We start from the raw sequence: 20,178 nt of genomic DNA, 5'->3' as shown, positions 1-20,178 counted from the left end.
AAGTCCCTGAAGTTTAAATGAGCCTGTATAATTAACAATCTTCAAAATACTTGCTGCTCAGTGCAGAGCTTTTTTTTAAATGCATTAGTGTGCAATGTTATTTTCAGTCACACCTCGATGTTTGATTTAACATGTTGAATCAAATTATCATCTTGTTTTTCAAATTTTATGGAAAGCGTCCTAAAAAGGAGACTAGAAATGGAGTATTATATTGAGGGATACTGGATTCCTTGCAACGTACTTCACATTTATGCAAGTATGCAAATGCTTATCCTTCGCAAGCCTTCTGTAAATGCTTAAAGGTGCAGTACACCCAAAACTGAAAATTTTGTCCTCATTTACTTAGACTCAAGTTTCATTTGTCGGTTGAATGCAAAATATATTTTATGTATAACATACCTGTATCCTGAAGACCTTGATTAGCTTGTTCAGGTGTGTTTGATTAGGGTTGGAGCTAAACTCTGCAGGGACACAGGCCCTCCAGGATCAACATTCCCCACCCCTGGTTTAAGGTGTGAACATTTCCCGAAGCAATTGCACAAATCATGTTCAGGAACAGACAGCTCAAGCATATAGTGCTGTTGTTTGCATTTCAATGGCTTAAATTACTTGTTTTTGAACTGCAATGCTTAAAAACGCGTCCAGATAATGAGTTTTTGTGACCATGGCGCACAGCAACATGACGTGAGTGCACATAATAGGCTAAAGTCCAAGCAAAAATTACCATGAATGTGTCAGGGTGACATAGTAAGGGGATATTTTAATTATTTATTAATAAACTAGTGTTTTCCGATTCCGAAGTTGACGATCCTGACTTGCCATCTCCTCATTAGACGTGCCTTTAGAAAAAGATGCATGTGCTTGAGAACTTCTGTCCAATGAATGAATGACCTTATCACACGTGTGGTTTTGTTTAAAATTTCTGGTTCACTTGCAAAAGGGGCAGTGTGAAAGCAAACCACACCAAATTAAAATAAAATCAACACTGTATTTGGCCTGGACCAAAGCAAGTGAACTAGCGGACTTTCCTGGTGTGAATACACCCTTAATGTAAGCAAATCTACAAATAAGAAAACAGTACTTTCCAATACGCACTTGGAGAGTAAATCAGTAGTCCTTGCCTGTTTAATAAGAACTTTGAACTTTGAACAGTCTAGGTCAAATCGGGAATAGAAAGCCATTAAAAATAAAATGAAATGAAAGAATGAAAAGGAAAAAAGCTGGCCCTGAGAGTGTTTCAGCCTGAAAACCCTTTGTTCGTTTATGTATGAGTGTGAGAGTGTTAATGGGCAGGCAATTATGCAACCTTGATGGGAAACTTTAGAGTGAACGAGTGGCAGCACTACAGTTCTAAAATATCAGCATTAACACATTTTCAGCCTACACGGCTTTCGATGCCAATCTCAAACCACCTCCACTCTTTCTTTCTCACTGTCTGCCTCTTTCCTTTGGCATTTCACATTCCCTCTGTTATTCTGAACGCCCGTGGGCTGTAGCTCTCTTTCCCTCATGCTTGTTTGATAACATCTTCTCTCTTACTTTTATCCTAAGGTGGTTCTGCAAAGATCTAAAACTCTTTTTTTTTTTTTTATTCCACTAGATAGTTTGTATGAAATCAGGTTCATTCAACTTCACTTCCTGACCCTCGGGCCAAGCCAAATGCAGTTCAGGGTGGCCAGAGTCTGGAAACTTATAAAAGAGCCGAGACGACAGACAAGATTTTAGGAGCTGATATGGAGTGGAGCAGGGGGTGGGGCCTATGTGCAATGGGGCGGGGCCTCTAATATGGGCGGAGCAGCCAAGACCCCAGCACAGGAAGAACCCACGTGAGAACCAAGCCAATTCAAGCAAATTCCTATTCAATGACAGCAAGAAAGAACCATCTCCACGACAATTAGGGCAAATCAGGGCAGCCCGTCTGGAGGAAACATGTTTTTCATATCAGGATTTCCAACGGGATCATTTAAAGAAAAGCATGCTGTCATCAGGATTGTGAAGGCGTCTTGGCAGTGACATCATGTATGATATCACCCACTATTATTAAGCCTTATATTCCCACTGTGGATTAACAGAACATAAAACATGCCAGTAAATCAAATTTAGGTCCTGAGGTGCTACGACAGGCAGATGGTGTGTGTTATCCACTGGAAGACACACACACACACACACATACACGTAAACAGATCTTGGATCAGTGCGTAAGACTCCCGTTTCACTCAGAGTTTCAAGTCAACATCAAATGAAACTGCATCAGAGTTCAGAAAGGTTTTATTGAGACGGTTTTTGCAGACCCTGCCAGGATTAGCTGCACTTCATTCAGAGTAGCCTTGAGCTAACTGGCACACTGTTGCTATGGGAACTGCTGATGTTGTCGTCATGATGTCATTTTGACTGAAACTCAAAATTCATATAACTAATATCATCACTGTGGAGATGATCACGTACTATGACGAATACCAATTCACATACTTCAGCATACTAAGGATGTGTGCATGAATAGTCACACAAAAATGGATTTTCCTCGGCACCTCCGCTTGAAATGTACTTTCCAACCGATTCCTTCCCTAAATCTTGCTCTTAAAATTGAATATACTGGATGGTACCTAATTGTGATGCCGAGGAAATGCCATGTGCTTCCAAGTAGCAATATTTGTTTTTTTATTGGTATATTTGGTTTTTATTGAAGTAATGCATCCACAGGATGAAATTAATCTTTGTTACAAGCTAAATTTGTGTTCTTTTTTTTTTAACAGTCGTGGGTATTTTTGCTCATCTACCCATCTTAGATTGACATTTAATGAGAAATGCCATTGCTCAGATGCAAAGATGTAAACCTAAAGAACTACATCAAAACCAAAGCTGTCAATTTACATGACTGGCTGTTTGTTCGGGAAAGACTCTGTAGACTTTAATCAGGATTTCACCAAGGTGTAGTTCACTTCCAGAATGAAAATTTCCCAATGATTTACTCACCCCCATGTCATCCAAGATGTTCATGTCTTTCTTTCTTCAGTTAAAAGTTATTTTTTTTTTTAGACTGAAAGAAAGACATGAACAGCTTGGATGACATGGGGGTGAGTAAATCACTGGGAAATTTTCATTCTGGAAGTGAACTACTCATTTAATTTTCGACAGGAAGAAAAACAAAGTTGTGAGGGAAAGAAATAAAGTGCGTTCAATTGATTTTACTGTCATTTAACAACATACCTTTTCTTCAGCTGACAAAAAGTATTTCCAAAAAGTAGACAAAATCTCCATAAAACAGTTAAGAGTTGTGAAAACTCTAGGCCTTTAATGCAGTGTGTGTGCACCATTACAAAGACCGTCCCTCACAGTTTCATCTGTTTTAAACTCAATATTAACTCAAATGTAAAGAGTGAATTTGCCATAGTGTTTTTATTAAGAATAAGACACAATGGTACCAATCTTGCATACTACACAGGTGGGATAGCATGAGGATTGGGATTCAGCCTCTCTCTTTTTGTGAAATATGAAGCCTCTTATGTGCAAAACAACAACTTATGTTTATATTGTAATCAGTTGCAAAATTATTATAAGTAATAACATATCAATAAACTACATATGAAGTATATATATAGAACCCCTCATGTCACTCCAAATCTGTATGACCATTTTCACAAAGTTATTTTTAATTAAACCAAAGAGATTTGAATATAAAACATTGAATACAAAAACAGATTTTTCATTTTTGGATGAACAATCCTTTTAATACCGATGTGTTGACAAAATATTCAGGCTATCCAGTGCCAGAAAATATATGGTCTTGCTCATCCCCATTATCTTTTGATTTATGACAAGGCACTAAATATGATTACTAACAGCATCACGTCAGCGGACAGCTATTGACTTCTGTAAAGCGCAAGAACTAATGTGCACAAATGAAATCCTGCTCCGCACAATAAAGCTTCATTGAACTTGAACTTGCGAGAGAGTCAAACCGCTCTGGGAGTGTTTGGGCACAGGGCTAGCAGAGGTGTATATTTAAACCTGTCTGGCTGAAACTAAAGATTATGTGTGTCTCATACCAAACACCTGAGGCAAAATGCTCCCATAACTCTCTGTCTGTCCATCCGACTCACGCCAGCTACAGACTCAACGCACAACAAACACCTTTCTGTCATCATGTGTGTCAACACACCACCTGTTATTTGACAAATGCACTAATGCTATTTTCACACACAGGTATGTGTGTTCGTGTTTTGTTTGTGAATGCATGTGTTTGAATTATATGACAGCACTGATATGTTTGATTTGCTTATCTGTTATGACTCTCACACATCAAACTGACAGCGATTTAATCACCAGCGATTGTCTGGTCACTTTATGACCATCAAATCCACTTCCATTCAACACTGTTTTGTTGCTATCAGTGTGAACGCCTCTAATGGGTTGGGTTTAATTACCCAGAGTTCATATGAAGGGATGACTGTGTCTGGTTAATAAAATCTGATCTTTGTTCAACACCCTGTTTTCAGTCAGGTCCTGATCTGATTCAGAGTCTTCACTCTGTGAAAATAATCACACACACACACACTCCTCCCCAGGGTGCCCATCACACCTGTTTCCTAGAGCTCAAATCCTTCCCCAACCAACTCACCACTATTCACCGAAACACATAACTCCACTTAAAGCCTGTGGATCGACTCTAGTCTTCTTAATTTGATGTTTCTATAAGCTCTGCAGTCACCTCGCGAAAATTCACCATGGTAACTAACTAACCACAGTTTCCATTAAACTACTAAAGAGATTGTTAAAGGACTAGTTCACACAAAAACTAAAAATGTACTTAAAAACTACTCACCCTCTGGCCATTCAAGATTTAGATGAGTTTCTTTCCTCATCAAATTAGGACAAATTTGGCATTACATCACCTGCTCACCAATGGATCCTCTGTAGTGAATGGGTGCCATCAGAATGAGATACCCAACGCAGTAAAACATCACAATATTAGTAATCCTCAAGCTGCATCCTTGTAATAAACAAATCCATCAAGACAGTTTTAACTTCAAACTGCTGTCAGATAAAATACTGTGCACTTATTGCTTTCTCCAATTAAAAATTATCTTGTCTTAATCAGGGGAGAAATATGCACGGATCACGCACCGTTTACAAACGAAAACAGCTCTATAGTATACAAATATGTTGTTGGATTTTGATTCAAGAGGACAACAGAGGATGATCTTTTTCACTGAAGGAAGTGTTATCATGGATTACGGAGTCGTATTTTTGCAAAAAGTGACGGTTTAAAAATGCTTTGATGAATGTGTTCATTTAAAAACAAGCAGCTTTTTGTTTCGCAAGATGTTAAGCGATGCACTGCGTGGATTGTTGTGGTGTGTGGTGTGGATTATTGTGATTTTTTTATCAGTTGTTTGGACTGTCATTCCGACGGCACCCATTCACTGCAGAGGATCCATTGGTGAGCAAGTGATGTAACAATGAAGAAACAAACTCATCTACATCTTTGATGGCCTGCGGGTGAGTAAAACTTTGGCAAATTTCCATTTTTGGGTGAAGTATTCCTTTAAGATTTTGGTAACTTGCTCAGCAAAAATATCTGATAACCAAGGTGGCCAATAATGTTATAATATAATACAATTTCTAAAAAGTAAATAATAAGTGCTAAAAAATAAGTTAAAATATTTTACACAACATTTTACTCTGAAAATATGCGCATAACAATAACTCAATAATGACACCCATATGATTTAACACTCACTGCCTTTTCATTGCCTGTGCCCTCTGGATACAAATACTGCAAATCCTGTTTATCATCTTTCAAAAGCATTGAAAAATTACATTATGCGTCTATGGTATTAATAACAGCATATAAATTATGCATGCATAACGTGTAAGCTCATTTCTTTCCAAACTATTTGGCAGTTAAGACAACAACAAAAAAAAGCCAAATCATCCGATCCATATTAATGACAACTGAGAAGATACGATAAAACATACCATTTCTGAAATATATGTTTTCTTTACAGTTGCTGAAGGGAAAGCTGATATTGAAAACGGATCAGACTCAACAGCATCCTGACAGAAGCACTGAGGAATTCTCCAGAACTGGCTTCAGATCTAACGTTCCTCAGGTTTTCCTTCATGGACTTTCCAGAGAAAATAACACTTTATCTCCTCGCCGAATGATTTGGCATAAATGACACTTTATTCCTTCCACAGAATAATTACCCCAGAAGCTGTTACGCACCGCAATCAGTCATAAACTGCCTTCTGGTTCAGTTTAACCGTTTAACCACCACAGCACAAACGTTTAACGGCCCTTCTTGAATATTTAACTCCTTAAACTGACACTAAAGTGTTTTGAAAATCAAAGCTGCGCGTCACCGTCCCGCGTCTCTCGCGTCTCGCTAGTTTATATGCGCCATTCGCACGCGCTGATGCGTCTCGCGGAGCGCCGCGTGGATCTTTCTGTGCAACTCCGTAACTTACGAACTTTCTGCTCTTACCTGCTCTTGAACGACAAGGCTCTTCTCACGAACCCGCGTGCGCCATCGTAATCCAGATATCGCTGAACTGTCGTTAAACTGAACGTGGGCTCTGGTGGGTATTTTAATCGGGAGAAACGCGTGATAACACGTCCGCGATCCGCCGCTCCGTTAACGTCGCTCGAGCCCTGCTGCACGGGGACGCGCGGAGGGCAGGGCGCTGTGGACGCGCACTTGGTGTTGGAATGTCGGAGACGCGCGTTGCTTCCAGCCAGTTTGGCTTTTTCTTTCTTCTGAGATTTGAAGAACATTAATAATCGTGATTAAAATTACATTTTGAGGCAAACTGTAGTTTGAAATGGGAAATGCATCTCATTATAAAGAAAGACTTGCGGGTGTTTCATTTAGAATGTTTTTAATTACATTTAATACAAAATACGTGATAGTGGAAGCAATTCAATGTATTAATTATTGTTTTGCATAAACTGTGCATGTGACCCTGGACCACAAAACCAGACATAAGGGTCAATTTGTTTGAAATTGAGATTTTAGATCATCTTGAAATCTGAATAAATAATACATTAAGAAATTAAATTAGGAAAAAAAAGATTTCATCTGTTCATTGAAGTATGGTTTGTTAGGACAACATCTGATCTAGATACAACTATTTGAAAATGGAATCTGATGGTGCAAAAAAATGAAGTCCAAATTAAGTCCTTGGCAATGCATATTACTAATAAAAAAATTACGTTTTGATATATTAATGGTAGGAAATTTACAAAATGTCTTAATAAAACATGATCTTTACTTAATATCCTAATGAATTTTTGGCATAAAAGAAAAAATAATAATTTTGACCCATTTGTATTTTTGGCTATTTATACCCAAGCTACTTTTGACTGGTTTTGTGGTCCAGGGTCACATATCTGTGTTGTCAGAAAGTTCAATTTGTCCTGATGAGACGTCCCAACATCTTAACCCACAAGTGACATTTTCATACCTCTCCATCTCAGGGGTCACTTAGTATGATCAACCTCATAATTTGTACAGCATAAACATATATATAGTACTTTTTTCATTTCTTTTTACATTTAAATTTTCTTTTATTATGAATGTAACTGACAAAAAGTTTATAATTCTTGCATGTTTTCATCATAAAAATCAACAAATTAACTGTATATTTAACTGTACTGTACATTCTTTACAAATGAACACAACTGTAATACATTTTGAAGCCAAAAGTAAAATCTAAACATAGGCTATAAACAAACTAAACCACATCAATTTCAGTGTCACCATCATCAATCACCCAAAAAAGTAAATTATGTTATTAATACTCACCCTCATGTTGTTCCAAACCTGTCCAACCTTCGTTTATTTTTTCGAAACCGAAATTAAGATTTCTTTCTGACTCTCCATAGACGGCAAAGAAACTACCACGTTCAAGGCCCACAAAAGTGGTAAAGTCATCATTAAAATAGTCCATATGTGCTTCAACCGTAATATTATGATGCTACAAGAATACTTTCTGTGTGCAAAGAAAACAAAAATAATGACCTAATTCAACAATTTCTACTCTTCCATGTCAGTCTTTGACATGCGTTCACAAGACTACCACGCATGGTACTTTCGGGAGAACTATCCCTTTAAGTTTCCAACAACTCTTTCTGTCTTGATTTAAAAGCATTTGAGTGATCAAAGTTCACAAGAGAATAATTATCAACACAATGAGGCTGTAAATGCAGACAAGTGAGTAGATGACTTTTAACAAACCTGACAACACTTAGCATTTTAGCAATTTGCGGTAACATGACTTTTTCCAGAAAGTAAAAAAATCACAAGGGGGTCTATTTATGTTGTAGTATAAAATATAAATACATTTGATGAATATTTTGAACAAAAGATTAATATTTGGAGCTTGTGTTCTCCAAAGACCATATTTCTTGCAAAAAAAATCGAAAAAACCCAGTGACTTCAGGACGATGGAACATGAAATGCTAAAATGCTAACTCATTTGGGGTTTGACCTTTTGAAAAATACATCATCCCTGAAGCATTCAATAGTTTAGCACTACATAGTGCAATGCTTGAAGACAGAGAACAGTACAACATGACTGGAAAACCATATGAATGGCTACAAACCCTTAATGAAGTGGCAGTGACAATAACAGTGTATTTTTGAGTCCCCATCTTTTTGAGAGGTGCATTATGGGTTTTTGAGAGGTGTATTAAGGGTTGTTTTCAAGCTAATGTCTACTGATAATGTCAGAAAGCACATTCACAATGATGGGAACCTTCTGATGAAATCATTCAACATATCTTTATTTTAGAAACTTCAGTAATCTCATAGCATTCTGATTGAGATCTGATGAACTAATGCTGCTAAATTCCATACCGTATTTACTATTTTTATGCCGCTTATTTGACCATTATGCAGCTTGACAGCCGCTGGCTGCTATATGCGTTTCATTGTTATAAAAAAGAGGAGCGTGAACATTCTGCCTAACGTTCTTCTTTTGTGCTCCACTGAGAAAAGAAAGACATAAATTATTCCTCAAAGCCTATAGCTATTTCTTTTTGCGTCGTCTGAAACTCATGCATAAACCATCACTCCAAGATGAATCTAATACATAACTGACCGTAGCTCTCCATGAAATATCTCCATGCACTTTGAGAAGTATTTTTTTTTCTTCCCAAAACCACATTTATAGCAGAATACTGAAGAATGAGAATGACAGAAGTAGACCGTCATCAGTCCAGAAACGCAGGGAAATCCTATTCCCCCATGACAGGACAAAAGCTGATTCAGAGAAAGTGTTGCTGAGCTCATTGTGTGTGGGTTATTGGTTTGTGTGACTCCATTGTCTGTGGGTTCAGGGTGGATGTTCAGTATAAGAGACAGGAAATGAGCTCCACATCTCATGACTCACACTCGCCACATCCTAACCCTGACGAATCCCCTCTCCTATCCTCTTTAATATGTCGTCCCTCTCATTTGAGGAAATGAAAAACATCTTGAGGGGAAAGGGAGTCTCATTTTATGATATGATTATGAGTTCTTGCATTCAGCTGGATCTCTGAGCTCAAACAGAAAGACTAAGATCAGCCGTCACTTTTCCCTTTGGGAGAAAGAGAAAGAAAGGAGACGATTCCATGGTTTTTAAACATGAGAGTTTAAAGGAAAAGTTTACCAAAAATGGCATGCTGTTACAAGACCAAGATCCCTATTGGGTTTTTCTGGGGAACACAAAAAGAGATTTTTAAATGCATATACATAGTTCTGTCCTTTTTAATTGCAAGCAATGGAGGACCAGAGCATTCAAGGTGTTTTTTTTTTTTAAGATGCAAAAATTCTAAAGGTAATAAAGGTAGTCCATACAACTATATTCAAAGGGTTTTGAAAATATACTAGAGCACTGGTGAAAATTTAGTTTATTTAAATTTTTTTGGTAATCACTGAGTCAGTAAGTTGAACTTTAGAACCAGAGTCTGATTCACAAATGAATCATTCAAACTGGTTTTGTGATAAACTGATTCACTGACAAGATCCAGTTCAAATGAATTAGCTGTGCACAAATCAGACATGCACCACATTTTTCTACATAAGAGTTCTGAACAACAGAAAATGATGTAAATGATGACAATTTAAAATTCTATTTTTTTTTTTATGAACTATGCCTTTAACATTTAATTTTAGAGCGTGAAGGACACAAGGTTTAAAAGGAAGTTAGTTCATCTGACCTTCCTGTGCAACGGATGCCTTGCACTCCATTGCTGACGGATGACAGGAAGTCCTGCTGTCTGACAGGAAATGGACGTGACAACAAATAGGAAATTACACAGGTCCCAGAACTGCCAGTGCAGCTGTAGCCATTCTCAAAATTATGAATTCCTCCTAGAGTTGCCAACAACAACAACAGCTGAGAAATTATGAAGATTTTAAAGACAAAAGTAAACATTTAAAAAAGTAAACCTTTGAAGAAATCAATTGCATTTATATCTAGCAATTCTTACTTTTTTCCCTCAGAATTACGAGAAAAAAAAAGGAATTTAACGATATTCCGCAATGAAATAAAAGATTAAAAAAACTAACTGCTAACTTTTGTAATATTTTATTCCATTGCAGAAACAAGCTTTCATTCTAAACGGAATTGAGCTGAATAATGTCAGTTGTAGTTGTTTTCCAGCAGAATTATAAATGGTTTCATATTTGAAGTTCACATGATCAATGATATTGGTCAATATTATCTTCCTACTCATTACTGTGAGTCTGCTAGTTTATACTAGTTTATACAGCACTCTTGCATTAAATAAAAACACCAGAGTCACCGTACCTCACCCCAGACATCGGTTTTATTAATATTATCCTTAATTAATTCACACCTGTTATGCCCAACTGGGTTACAGCTGTTCAGCAGCAGCCTTCCAGAGTGTGTGCAGCTCAGAAAACTAGAACACTGCTGTCTCAAGCGCTCCCTCCCAGAAGGAACAAAATCAAATTAATTAATGGCAAGAGTCAGACACTTATCAATATCTTCATACATTAGCTTTATTGAATTCTTCAAATGTGGCGAACATACAGGGAATTCAGAAACTCCAGCACCAAGACACAAGCTACTCTCGTCTCACGAATACAACATTTCACTTTCTTACGTAACAAGAAAGAAATTACAAGTATAAAATTGAGCTTAAAAACAAAATAACATGTACACATGCAGATGAAACCACACCTTTGCTAAAATAATGTTTTTTTTTTTTGTGTAAATTTTATAAAGTGTCAGGAATGCATGGCAAATGTGAATTGCTAAATAAAAAAATAAAATAAAAAATGAGCAGATAAAAACGATATTGTAAAAAAATAAATAACAGGGAGCAATTGAATATTTGCTTGCCACAAAATGTGGTCATAGCAGGAAAGGAGGAGGGGCTACTGCGCGAGGGGCGGGGCCTCTCAATTACCTGCAGGCGAATCAGAGCAGTGCATTATCACACTCTGGTTATTATCCAGACAGAAAGCAGGAGTAGTGTGGTTGAAGCTACCTGTCGAGGCGGTTGACCACATCCCTGACGGTGCTGATCAGGTGCTGGTTCTCCTGTGGGCTGGACAGAATGATGCCGTGAAGCTTCTTCATGTAAGAGTCGATGGAATCAAGTGTGGGAGTCTCGCCGCTGCCTGCAGGCACACGGGAAACAGACTGTCAGGAAAAGTACACCTAATAGTAACATCTGATTCATAGATGAAACATCCTTCTTAGAAATAGAAACAGAGAGCTTTTATTGCCATGATATAGCACTTTCTGTTTGAATTTCTGTTTCTGTTCCTAAGGATTTTATCATTACATCATCTGATTCACAGAAAAAAACCTCCTTCTAGTCTCTTATTTTTAAGATTTAGGATCATAAAGTTTGTATAGACCAAACAAATACAATTGAGAAACTTGTTTAGGAATATAACAAAGCAAGTTCAATGACAGAACCATAAACAAAATCATTTTTGACTGATTTTTACTGAAAGTATTTTGTTGAAAATGCATTATATTTATAATATATATTTTTAAAAGGCAAGGCAAGTTTATTTATAAAGTGCATTTCTTACACAATGGTTATTCAAAGTGCTTTACATAAATCACAATCTTAATTTTAATCTTAATTTTTAATATATGTTTTTATCATTATTCAGCAAGGATATCAGTTGCTCAAATGTGACCGAACAGACATTTATCATTTATATAGGAATCGAGTATTTCTCTAACACAACTGAATCATGACTCAAATGAACTGAATCACTGAAGCAATTCAAACAAAAACGAAATCTCTAAAGTGAATCAGACTGCTCAGATGAACCCAGCTGGTTGAGGTTTTCTCAGTGAGCTCTGCGAGTGTGTGTGTGTGTGTCTCACCGGGCAGGGGGACGGTAGAGAAGCTGTGTGTGAGGGCCGAGCGCAGGGTGTCCAGGTGCTGCTGCAGGAGGCCGTTTCGTGTTCGTTCCTGCTGCACGTCTCCTTCCAGACGCTCCACAGCCGAGCGCATGCTCTCCACATGCTTCTGCAGCGCCGCGTTACGCTCCTCATACTCCATATTGGTCTTTCTCAGCTGCCGCAGTTCAGCCTCACGCGCTACAACACACACACAATCAACGAGCATGCATCCCACCATTACACACAGACTCACACATTCAGCAGCACTCCGCTCTCACCTTTACTGTGATTCAGAAACTCTTCAGTGAAGATGGGAATATCAAACACGGAGCGGTCCTTTATCCCCAGATCCTTCTGAGAGACAGACTTCATTTACTTTGAGGACAGAATGAAATCATTGCTCAAACTGCCTTAGATCAGTCGTAGATAGACCCTCTCACAGTCTGCACCCGCAGAATTACAATGTTCCTCATTTCCTCTGCCATTAGCATATTTTGGCTAAAATTATCATGTTTCAGCTACCAATAACAGTGTAGTATCCTCAACACTATTTAACACAAATTTAAATACCCTCTTTGACCTACACAAATCTATTTTCCAGTTGATTGTTATTATTGGATAATTTTATAAGGAGCGTAACCTATTATATATTTGATGTGTGTGTGTGTGTGTGTGTGTGTGTGTATATATATATATATATATATATATATATATATATATATATATATATATATATATATATATATATATATATATATATACATATATATATATATACATACACACATATATTTTTTTGCTGGAAATTAATAGAAATAAAAACATTAAATTAAAATAGTAAAACCTATGGAAATGGGTTTAAATAGGTATAAAATAGTAATGGCCTTTGCTTGACTAATTTAAGATAAAAAAAAAAAAAACAATTCCATAATTGTTATTAGTTTTGTTGTTAATGGATAATTTCATAAAAATATTTTCATGAAATTTTAAATAACCTTTTGTTTTATAGCAATATTTACTTTTATTGAGTTTTTCGTGACTTTCAAATAACTTTTTACCATTTTATTAATTTACATTTTTTTTCAGTAGTTTAAGATTTAAATCAATTTACATTTTTAAAATCAAAGCTAATTAAATATTTCAGAAAAATAAAAATAGTTCTATTCCAATTTCCCAAGACTTTAAGTTTTATTAATTTCTGGGACTTTTCTAGTCACATTCCATAAGTTTATGATTACTTAAATATTTCATTAAAATACCTTTATAAAATGTTAATAAAACATTTACTAATTATGTTTTATTAGTTAGTATTGCACTTTTTAAATAAATAAAAATGACAAAAATTAATAAAAAAATAAATAAAAGTAATTTGACATGATTTTTCCAGTCTTTTGCGATTATTATGTAACATATAAATAATCATTGTACAAAATGGCAAATTAAATATTTCAGAATAATATAGAAACATATAAAATATAAACCCCGATGTCGACTAAAGATTTAAGATTTGACCTCTTTATTTTCATTTTCCCATAACATTCCCAGACTTGAAAACTGAAGCGATCTGTTAATTCCAGGTTTTCTTTGACCTGAAAATAAAGTGCAGACTCTGTGTGGGCTCGGTATTGATATTTTACCTCATGAAGCGATTCACCAGGCGCCTGCCTTCCAGCATCTGATAAAGAGTGCGAGAGAGGAATTTTAGATGAGACAAGTGATTTGCGATGCTGCACATTTTGTCAGTCTCTTCATTTCTATTTTTGCTTTACTGTGTAGCAGCACCTTCTGTGAAACCTCACTGGTCCACAATCCTGCTCCGCATTGCTTTACAGTTACCTGACTGCCAATCTTCTCTACAGCTTTGTCTAAATTCACCTGCCAACAGTTCTTTAGGACTGTGCCTTAGATTGCCTGTGTTCGCACCTCCTCTGTGTCTCTTTCCTTTCTGTTTCTCTTGCACCTTCCTGCTGAAGTGTTTATAGGCTTCAGTCTTCTGATACTGCTCCAGTTCTCTCATGTAGCGCTCCTTGTCTTTGTCCGCTTCATCCAGATACCGCTGACACAGAACGAGACAGAGAGTGATGTCAGTCTCCACAGAGGTTTTAAACTTTATCTTTAACACACGTATTACACACGTGTGTATCCTGACCTGTTTCTCTTCTGGAGGCAGTTTGCTCCACTCATTCCCGAGCATCCTGGTGATCTCTGGGAAAGGCACGTCTGGTCTCTCCGCCCTCAGCTGCTCGCGGCGCTCGTTCATGAAGCGCACGTATCCTGTTAACGGGGCTTTGGGGGCATTACTGTCCTTCAGGGGCTTCTTCCTCCTCCTGCCTTTGGTCCAGCTGCTCCTGCGAGGTTTCTGTCATAAACACCATTCACATGAACATCGCTCCACCTGTGCGAAGCTCAGCGATCACATGATCTGCTCACCTCCTCTCCGTTACGCTGGCTGCTGTTGTCTGTGTTGGCCCCTGGTGACCCACTCTGCTCCTCCATTACCTCTCACCTTTAGTTACACATTGAGCAGTGATGTAAAAAAAGAGAACATGACTGGACTCAACATTTTTTAAATAATTCAGAGCTACCCTAATTAAACTATATATGCACATGTACAATATTTGATTGTTATTATGTTAGTTGATTACATGCATACTACTATAAGTTTCTCTTTTTTTAAGTTATTATACTCACTTGAGTATATTATACTCATCATGAGTACAACTTAAACATAGACATGGTTAAACATATGCGAAAATGTAAATAAGATATACAAATAAAATAGATTAAAAAAATGAAATGTTTTATATATTTATGTGCATTCTGTTACATAATAAAACATCTACATAAATAAAATATAAAATTTATTAAAGTTCATAAAAACTAAATGATTTGTTATGTCAAAAAATGTGTTCCTGTAAACATATACAAATTTCTTTATTACTATATAAAATAATTATGTATACACATATCACACACAAACACACACACACACACACACATATATATATATATATATATATATATATATATATATATATATATATATATATATATATATATATATATATATATATCTTATTTAGCTTAAGCTATATAAGATAAATAAGATGATAATGGCTTTATATATTTAAATAACAATGTAACGTTATAGATACATCGCGCGCGCGCGCACACACACACACACACACACACATATATATATTACATAATATAAATTATATGAACATAATTTACGTTACTAAAATTTAATTTGACTAAAATTAACATTGCAGTGGTTTTATGAATACAGTACCAGCATTACTACCATGTTTTTTTTGGACATGTAGTATGATGATATCATCATTTTTATTCTTATTTTAAGTAACGTTACTATAGTAAATTGATATAAAAATGATTTAGTCTCCTGGTATTATACTACAGTACAAACACAGTACTTTCTAGAGGATCGACCAGAAGACAGTAAAGACTCATAATCTAAGCGATGCATTCCAATGATGCAAAGCCAGCCAGACATCAATCATCTCACCTGTAGTTTGAGCTGAGGCTGGAATCGGGTGAAAAATTGCGTCTTTAATGTGTTTTTCGCGCGTTTTTTTCAGGAATTTTACAGAAGAAAAATATTCCGACTCAAAACAATGCAGGGAGCCGGCCGACGTCATCACGCGGCGACAGGACATCATCGCCGCCTCAGTGAAAGCGCTCGATCGCGGACGCGTTCTCTGAAACGGTGGAGCACCGCTGAAGTTTAATCGGGGTTTGGAGAGATTAGCGGAGTGTTGCTGCCCTCCGCTGGCCACTGGCTGCAACTGACTTAACGGCTGTTAAAATTCCGTTAAAAACAACAACAACGTGGTGAGAATAAAATATAACACCATCATTTCATATATATATATATATATATATATATATATATATATATATATATATATATATATATATATCACTATTTCATATACTGTCTAGTCAATTTTGCTGCCACTTTAATGACGCTTTTTCAAAACCCTTTTCGATTTAAAACTTAAGAGAAATTATTAATTAATATTACACTGTATTATTATTTCCTGTTTCTTGTCCTATGGTGTAATGCAAAAAGTGAAAAAGAAACTGAATCGTCTTTCTGCCTTTACCACGTGACTATGAACAACATCATATCTCACCAATCAAAAACAACTTTGCAGCCAGTATGCCCCTCCCACTTTGTAACGTCATGTTTTGCTGTAGGAATTTAATTTCTTTGCCACACTGCCATCTTCTGGCCACATATTGCATGTTCATCGATAATAATCATAGACAGTAAAAGATAATAATAGATCCCGTTTGTTACTTTCCTGTATTATTACCTGTATTATCCTGTCATTTTCTGCTCATTCATAGTTTATTTAATCAAGACGTAATATAAAATCGATCTTGTTTGAATAAATTATAAAAAATAAATATGTATTTTTAATTTAACAAATATTTTAATAAATTACAGTTAATTTCCATAATAATAATAATAATAATACGGTTAATAAATCAATAATAATAAACTACAGTATTTGCTGGAGCCAGCCCTTCTTTTTCCCACATTTTATTAAACTGACATGTTCACCAGACCTGTTATTTTATTTGGACACTGTCAGATCAGGTTCACACCCCGACTCTGTCTTCACAGCAGGTCTAAAGTAACCCAAAGTGTTGAAGGAAGGTGTGAATTACAGATGACTGTGTATGTGCCGAGGGTGAAGACAATTCATGTTTCCATAAACACTTTCCATTATGTCGGAAAGAATTACAGACAGTCTGAAATTGTGCTGAAGGCTGTAATTAATCCATGTGGTCTGAGGGATCAGTTTCCTGTCTGTATGAATGATATCACAGTGACAGATACTCAGGCCTCGGGGCTCGGGGAATGTGAACATCATTTCATGAAGTTAATGAGGTGACCCTTTCCTGGGATGGGGGCATGTTTTTGTTGTTTATTATTGGTTTGGAAAATTAAGGTAGCTGCTTTTATAGCTGAGATCCTGGAATGGTTTGGCTTCAGGATAAAGATTTTACACACAACAGTCAAGTGTTGACCAATAATATAAAAAAATAAAAAATATATATCCTTAAAAAAAAAAATAAACAGGTTACATTAAATGAAAATAAATAAAATGAAAAATGAAATAAAATGAAGATAAAATATTAAATTACAATAACAATAAAATACATTAATATAAAAAAATCTAAAATTACATAAAATTATAATTAAAATATGTAATAATAATAACAATTTAATGATAAATAATAATAATAATAATAATAATAATAATAATGTGTATCATTAAATTTAACCAAATTAAATGAAATGGCAAAAAGTACAAAAATGATAAAAATGTGATGACAATATTTAGAATTTATCATAAAAAAAACACTAAAACTAATAATTTGGGAATAAATAATAATATAGGTATCATTAAACTAAATCAAACTAAATATGTCTTTAAATTTAATCAAATTAAACGAAATGACTAAAAGTTTCAAAAATCAATACAAATGATAATTAAAATATACATAATTAAGATTTATCAGTAAATTAATAAAATAAAAAACACTAATATTAATAATTTTTTTTAAATAATAATTTGAGAATAAATAATAATATATGTATCATTAAACTAAATCAAACTAAATATCTCTTTAAAATTAATCAAATTAAACGAAATGGCAAACTTACATAACACAAAAATTGTAATTAAAATATGTAATAATAATTGTTAAAAAATCCGTTGACATATTACATTAATATCTAAAAATATACAAATAATCAGACAATAATGATGATAATAATAATAATCAAATTAAATAGATATTAAGTAAAAATAATACAAATATTAAAACATAACATTAATAATAGTGAAATTGAAAATGTAGTCCTAACTGACATAATTATTATTCGTTTTTTTGCTCATTTTTTTTCCTCCTTTAAAACAGACCTGAGATTCAGTTTTGATCTGTAGGGGACAGCAGTGAGTTGGTTGAAAAATAATCACATGATTTTTTTTGTTTTACACTAAGTGAAAAATAAATCAGTTTATTGATCAGTAACAGCAATTTCACGAGTTATCAGTTTGCAATATCATTGAGAACCAATGAGAACTTGTTAAAGTGACACAGAAGTTTCTCACAGTATAAATTCTATTTGATTGAATTATTGTTATTTTGCCGTTTAGTGACTTACAGCGGATCAGTGGCAGAGATTGTGAGTGTCCCTGGAGTCTCCCATCGCCAGACGCCTGAAGGACTGGAAACATTGCTTTACTGTAGAAGAACCGGATCATTTGAGATGTGTGTTTGTGAACACATAACAATCAGCTCTGCTAAACACCAGAAAAACAGATTCACTCTAAAATGCTACATAGTTCAAGTCATTCCGAACCATCATGACTTTATTTGGGTGAACTATGCTTTAGACCGGAGTTGTGCAGGTATTCCTGGTGTGCCTGTCTGTTAGTCAGATGAGGTTTGGGTAAGAACCTCTCTGAATGTCTCTTTGTGATGTGATCCTGACAAGGGTTTGAGTCTGTATGCTCATGCTGAGCCAAAATCCTCTGTCTGCCTCGGTTTAATGTCTGCTCACTATTTCACCTTAAGAGAAGTGCAGTAAATACATTCACCTTGAGCTCAGGAAATAGAAAGAGACAGGAAACACACTGAAACAAGTATCCCAGTAAGATTGTGCTCTGTAGAAAAACTGTCTTTCATTTTGAACAAATCAGGTTCTTTGTAAAATAAATAAATAAATAGAATAATAAAAAAAAAGATAATTGTTTTTAAATTTATTATGCTTTAATCACATGATCCTTTAGAAATCATTCTAATATGATGATTCATTATCAAAGTTGGAAACAGTTCTGCTGCTTAATATTTTTTCAGAAGATGTGATACTGGATGTTACATGTGACCCTGAAGACTGGAGTAATGATGCTGAAAATTCAGCTTTGCATCACAGGAATAAATTATTTTTTTAAGTATATTCAAATAGAAAACTATTATTTTAAGTTGTAATAATATTTCACAATATTACTGTTTTTTCTGTATTTTTGATCAAATAAATGCAGGCTTGATGAGAAGAAGAAGCTTCTTTCAAAAACATTAAAAATAGTAATGATTCCAAACTTTTGGTCTGTACTGTATAATTTTTTTTTATATCAAATAAAAAATGCAATTCTGGTATTTTTAAATAATAAATTTTAATCAGACTGAGGTATTTCAACCATATTTTGCCATTAAATTTATTAGCTAGAGCTAATCTTAAGGTGTAACAAATAAAGAAGAACATTTTTCATACCATGACCATATATTTCAAAATGTATTGAAATAATTGGTAAAAAATACAAAACATGCAAATATTGGGGTAAAGTAATGAATTTGAGGTCAGATTGAGTTTTTTTTAAACAATAATTTAGCATTAAATTAATATTATTAGATAATCTTAACAGAGCGTGATGGTAAAATAATAAATAAGTACATTTTTCATATCCTGACCCTCTATATTATGTTTATTATCCTACTAGAAAACACTTGTTCAAACCAAAATTTAATTAAATTATTATTTTTTTAATATTACAACACAGAAATATATTTGATGTGTTATATTTATTTATTGTTGCATTTATTCAACAACACTTTAGCATTAATTTATTTTTTCAGCAAATTTTAAAGAAATAGCTCCCCCAAAATAAAAAATAAAAATCGGAAAAGGTACTCATCCTCAGGCCATCCAAGACATAGATATGCTTGTTTCTTCATCAGATTTGGAGAAATGTA

General features: G+C 34.9%; 2 protein-coding genes across 4 annotated transcripts in view; both read right to left on the bottom strand.

The window, feature by feature from the left end:
* Positions 1-6,705, bottom strand: part of LOC128014579 (inactive tyrosine-protein kinase PEAK1) — a 31,410-nt gene extending 24,705 nt beyond the window's left edge. Inside the window, exon 1 of the mRNA XM_052598248.1 lies at positions 6,489-6,705. The gene's annotated coding sequence lies outside the window, so the exon portion shown is untranslated. The remainder of the gene's footprint in view (positions 1-6,488) is intronic.
* Positions 6,706-10,997: 4,292 nt separating this feature from the next.
* LOC128014610 (high mobility group protein 20A) lies at positions 10,998-16,100 on the bottom strand. 3 transcript variants are annotated; one of them, XM_052598303.1, is made up of 9 exons: positions 15,911-16,065; positions 14,815-14,890; positions 14,534-14,743; positions 14,308-14,440; positions 14,022-14,059; positions 12,663-12,738; positions 12,367-12,582; positions 11,507-11,639; positions 10,998-11,425 (listed from the first exon to the last, which is right to left on the bottom strand). In XM_052598303.1, the coding sequence occupies exons 2-9, from the start codon at positions 14,878-14,880 to the stop codon at positions 11,422-11,424; spliced, it is 876 nt and encodes a 291-aa protein (XP_052454263.1). In that variant the 5' UTR covers positions 14,881-14,890; positions 15,911-16,065; the 3' UTR covers positions 10,998-11,421. The 3 variants fall into 3 exon arrangements, with proteins under 3 accessions (XP_052454263.1, XP_052454265.1, XP_052454262.1); XM_052598305.1 differs by having other exon boundaries at positions 12,663-12,735; XM_052598302.1 differs by having other exon boundaries at positions 10,998-11,639; positions 15,911-16,100.
* Positions 16,101-20,178: the final 4,078 nt, after the last annotated feature.

Source organism: Carassius gibelio, chromosome B25, assembly GCF_023724105.1.
Source record: "Carassius gibelio isolate Cgi1373 ecotype wild population from Czech Republic chromosome B25, carGib1.2-hapl.c, whole genome shotgun sequence".
Taxonomy (NCBI): domain Eukaryota; kingdom Metazoa; phylum Chordata; class Actinopteri; order Cypriniformes; family Cyprinidae; genus Carassius; species Carassius gibelio.
The sequence above is the reverse complement of the archived record's forward strand: the minus strand, read 5'-3'. Positions and strand labels throughout refer to the sequence as shown.

Coding starts and splice junctions, on each gene's coding strand:
- LOC128014610 (XM_052598302.1), bottom strand. CDS start 14,880: ATGGAGGAGCAGAGTGGGTCACCAGGGGCCAACACAGACAACAGCAGC. Junction 14,441..14,533: donor TGCCTCCAGAAGAGAAACAG/GTCAGGATACAC, acceptor GTTCTGTGTCAG/CGGTATCTGGATGAAGCGGA. Junction 11,640..12,366: donor CTCTACCGTCCCCCTGCCCG/GTGAGACACACA, acceptor GTGTGCCTGCAG/GCAGCGGCGAGACTCCCACA.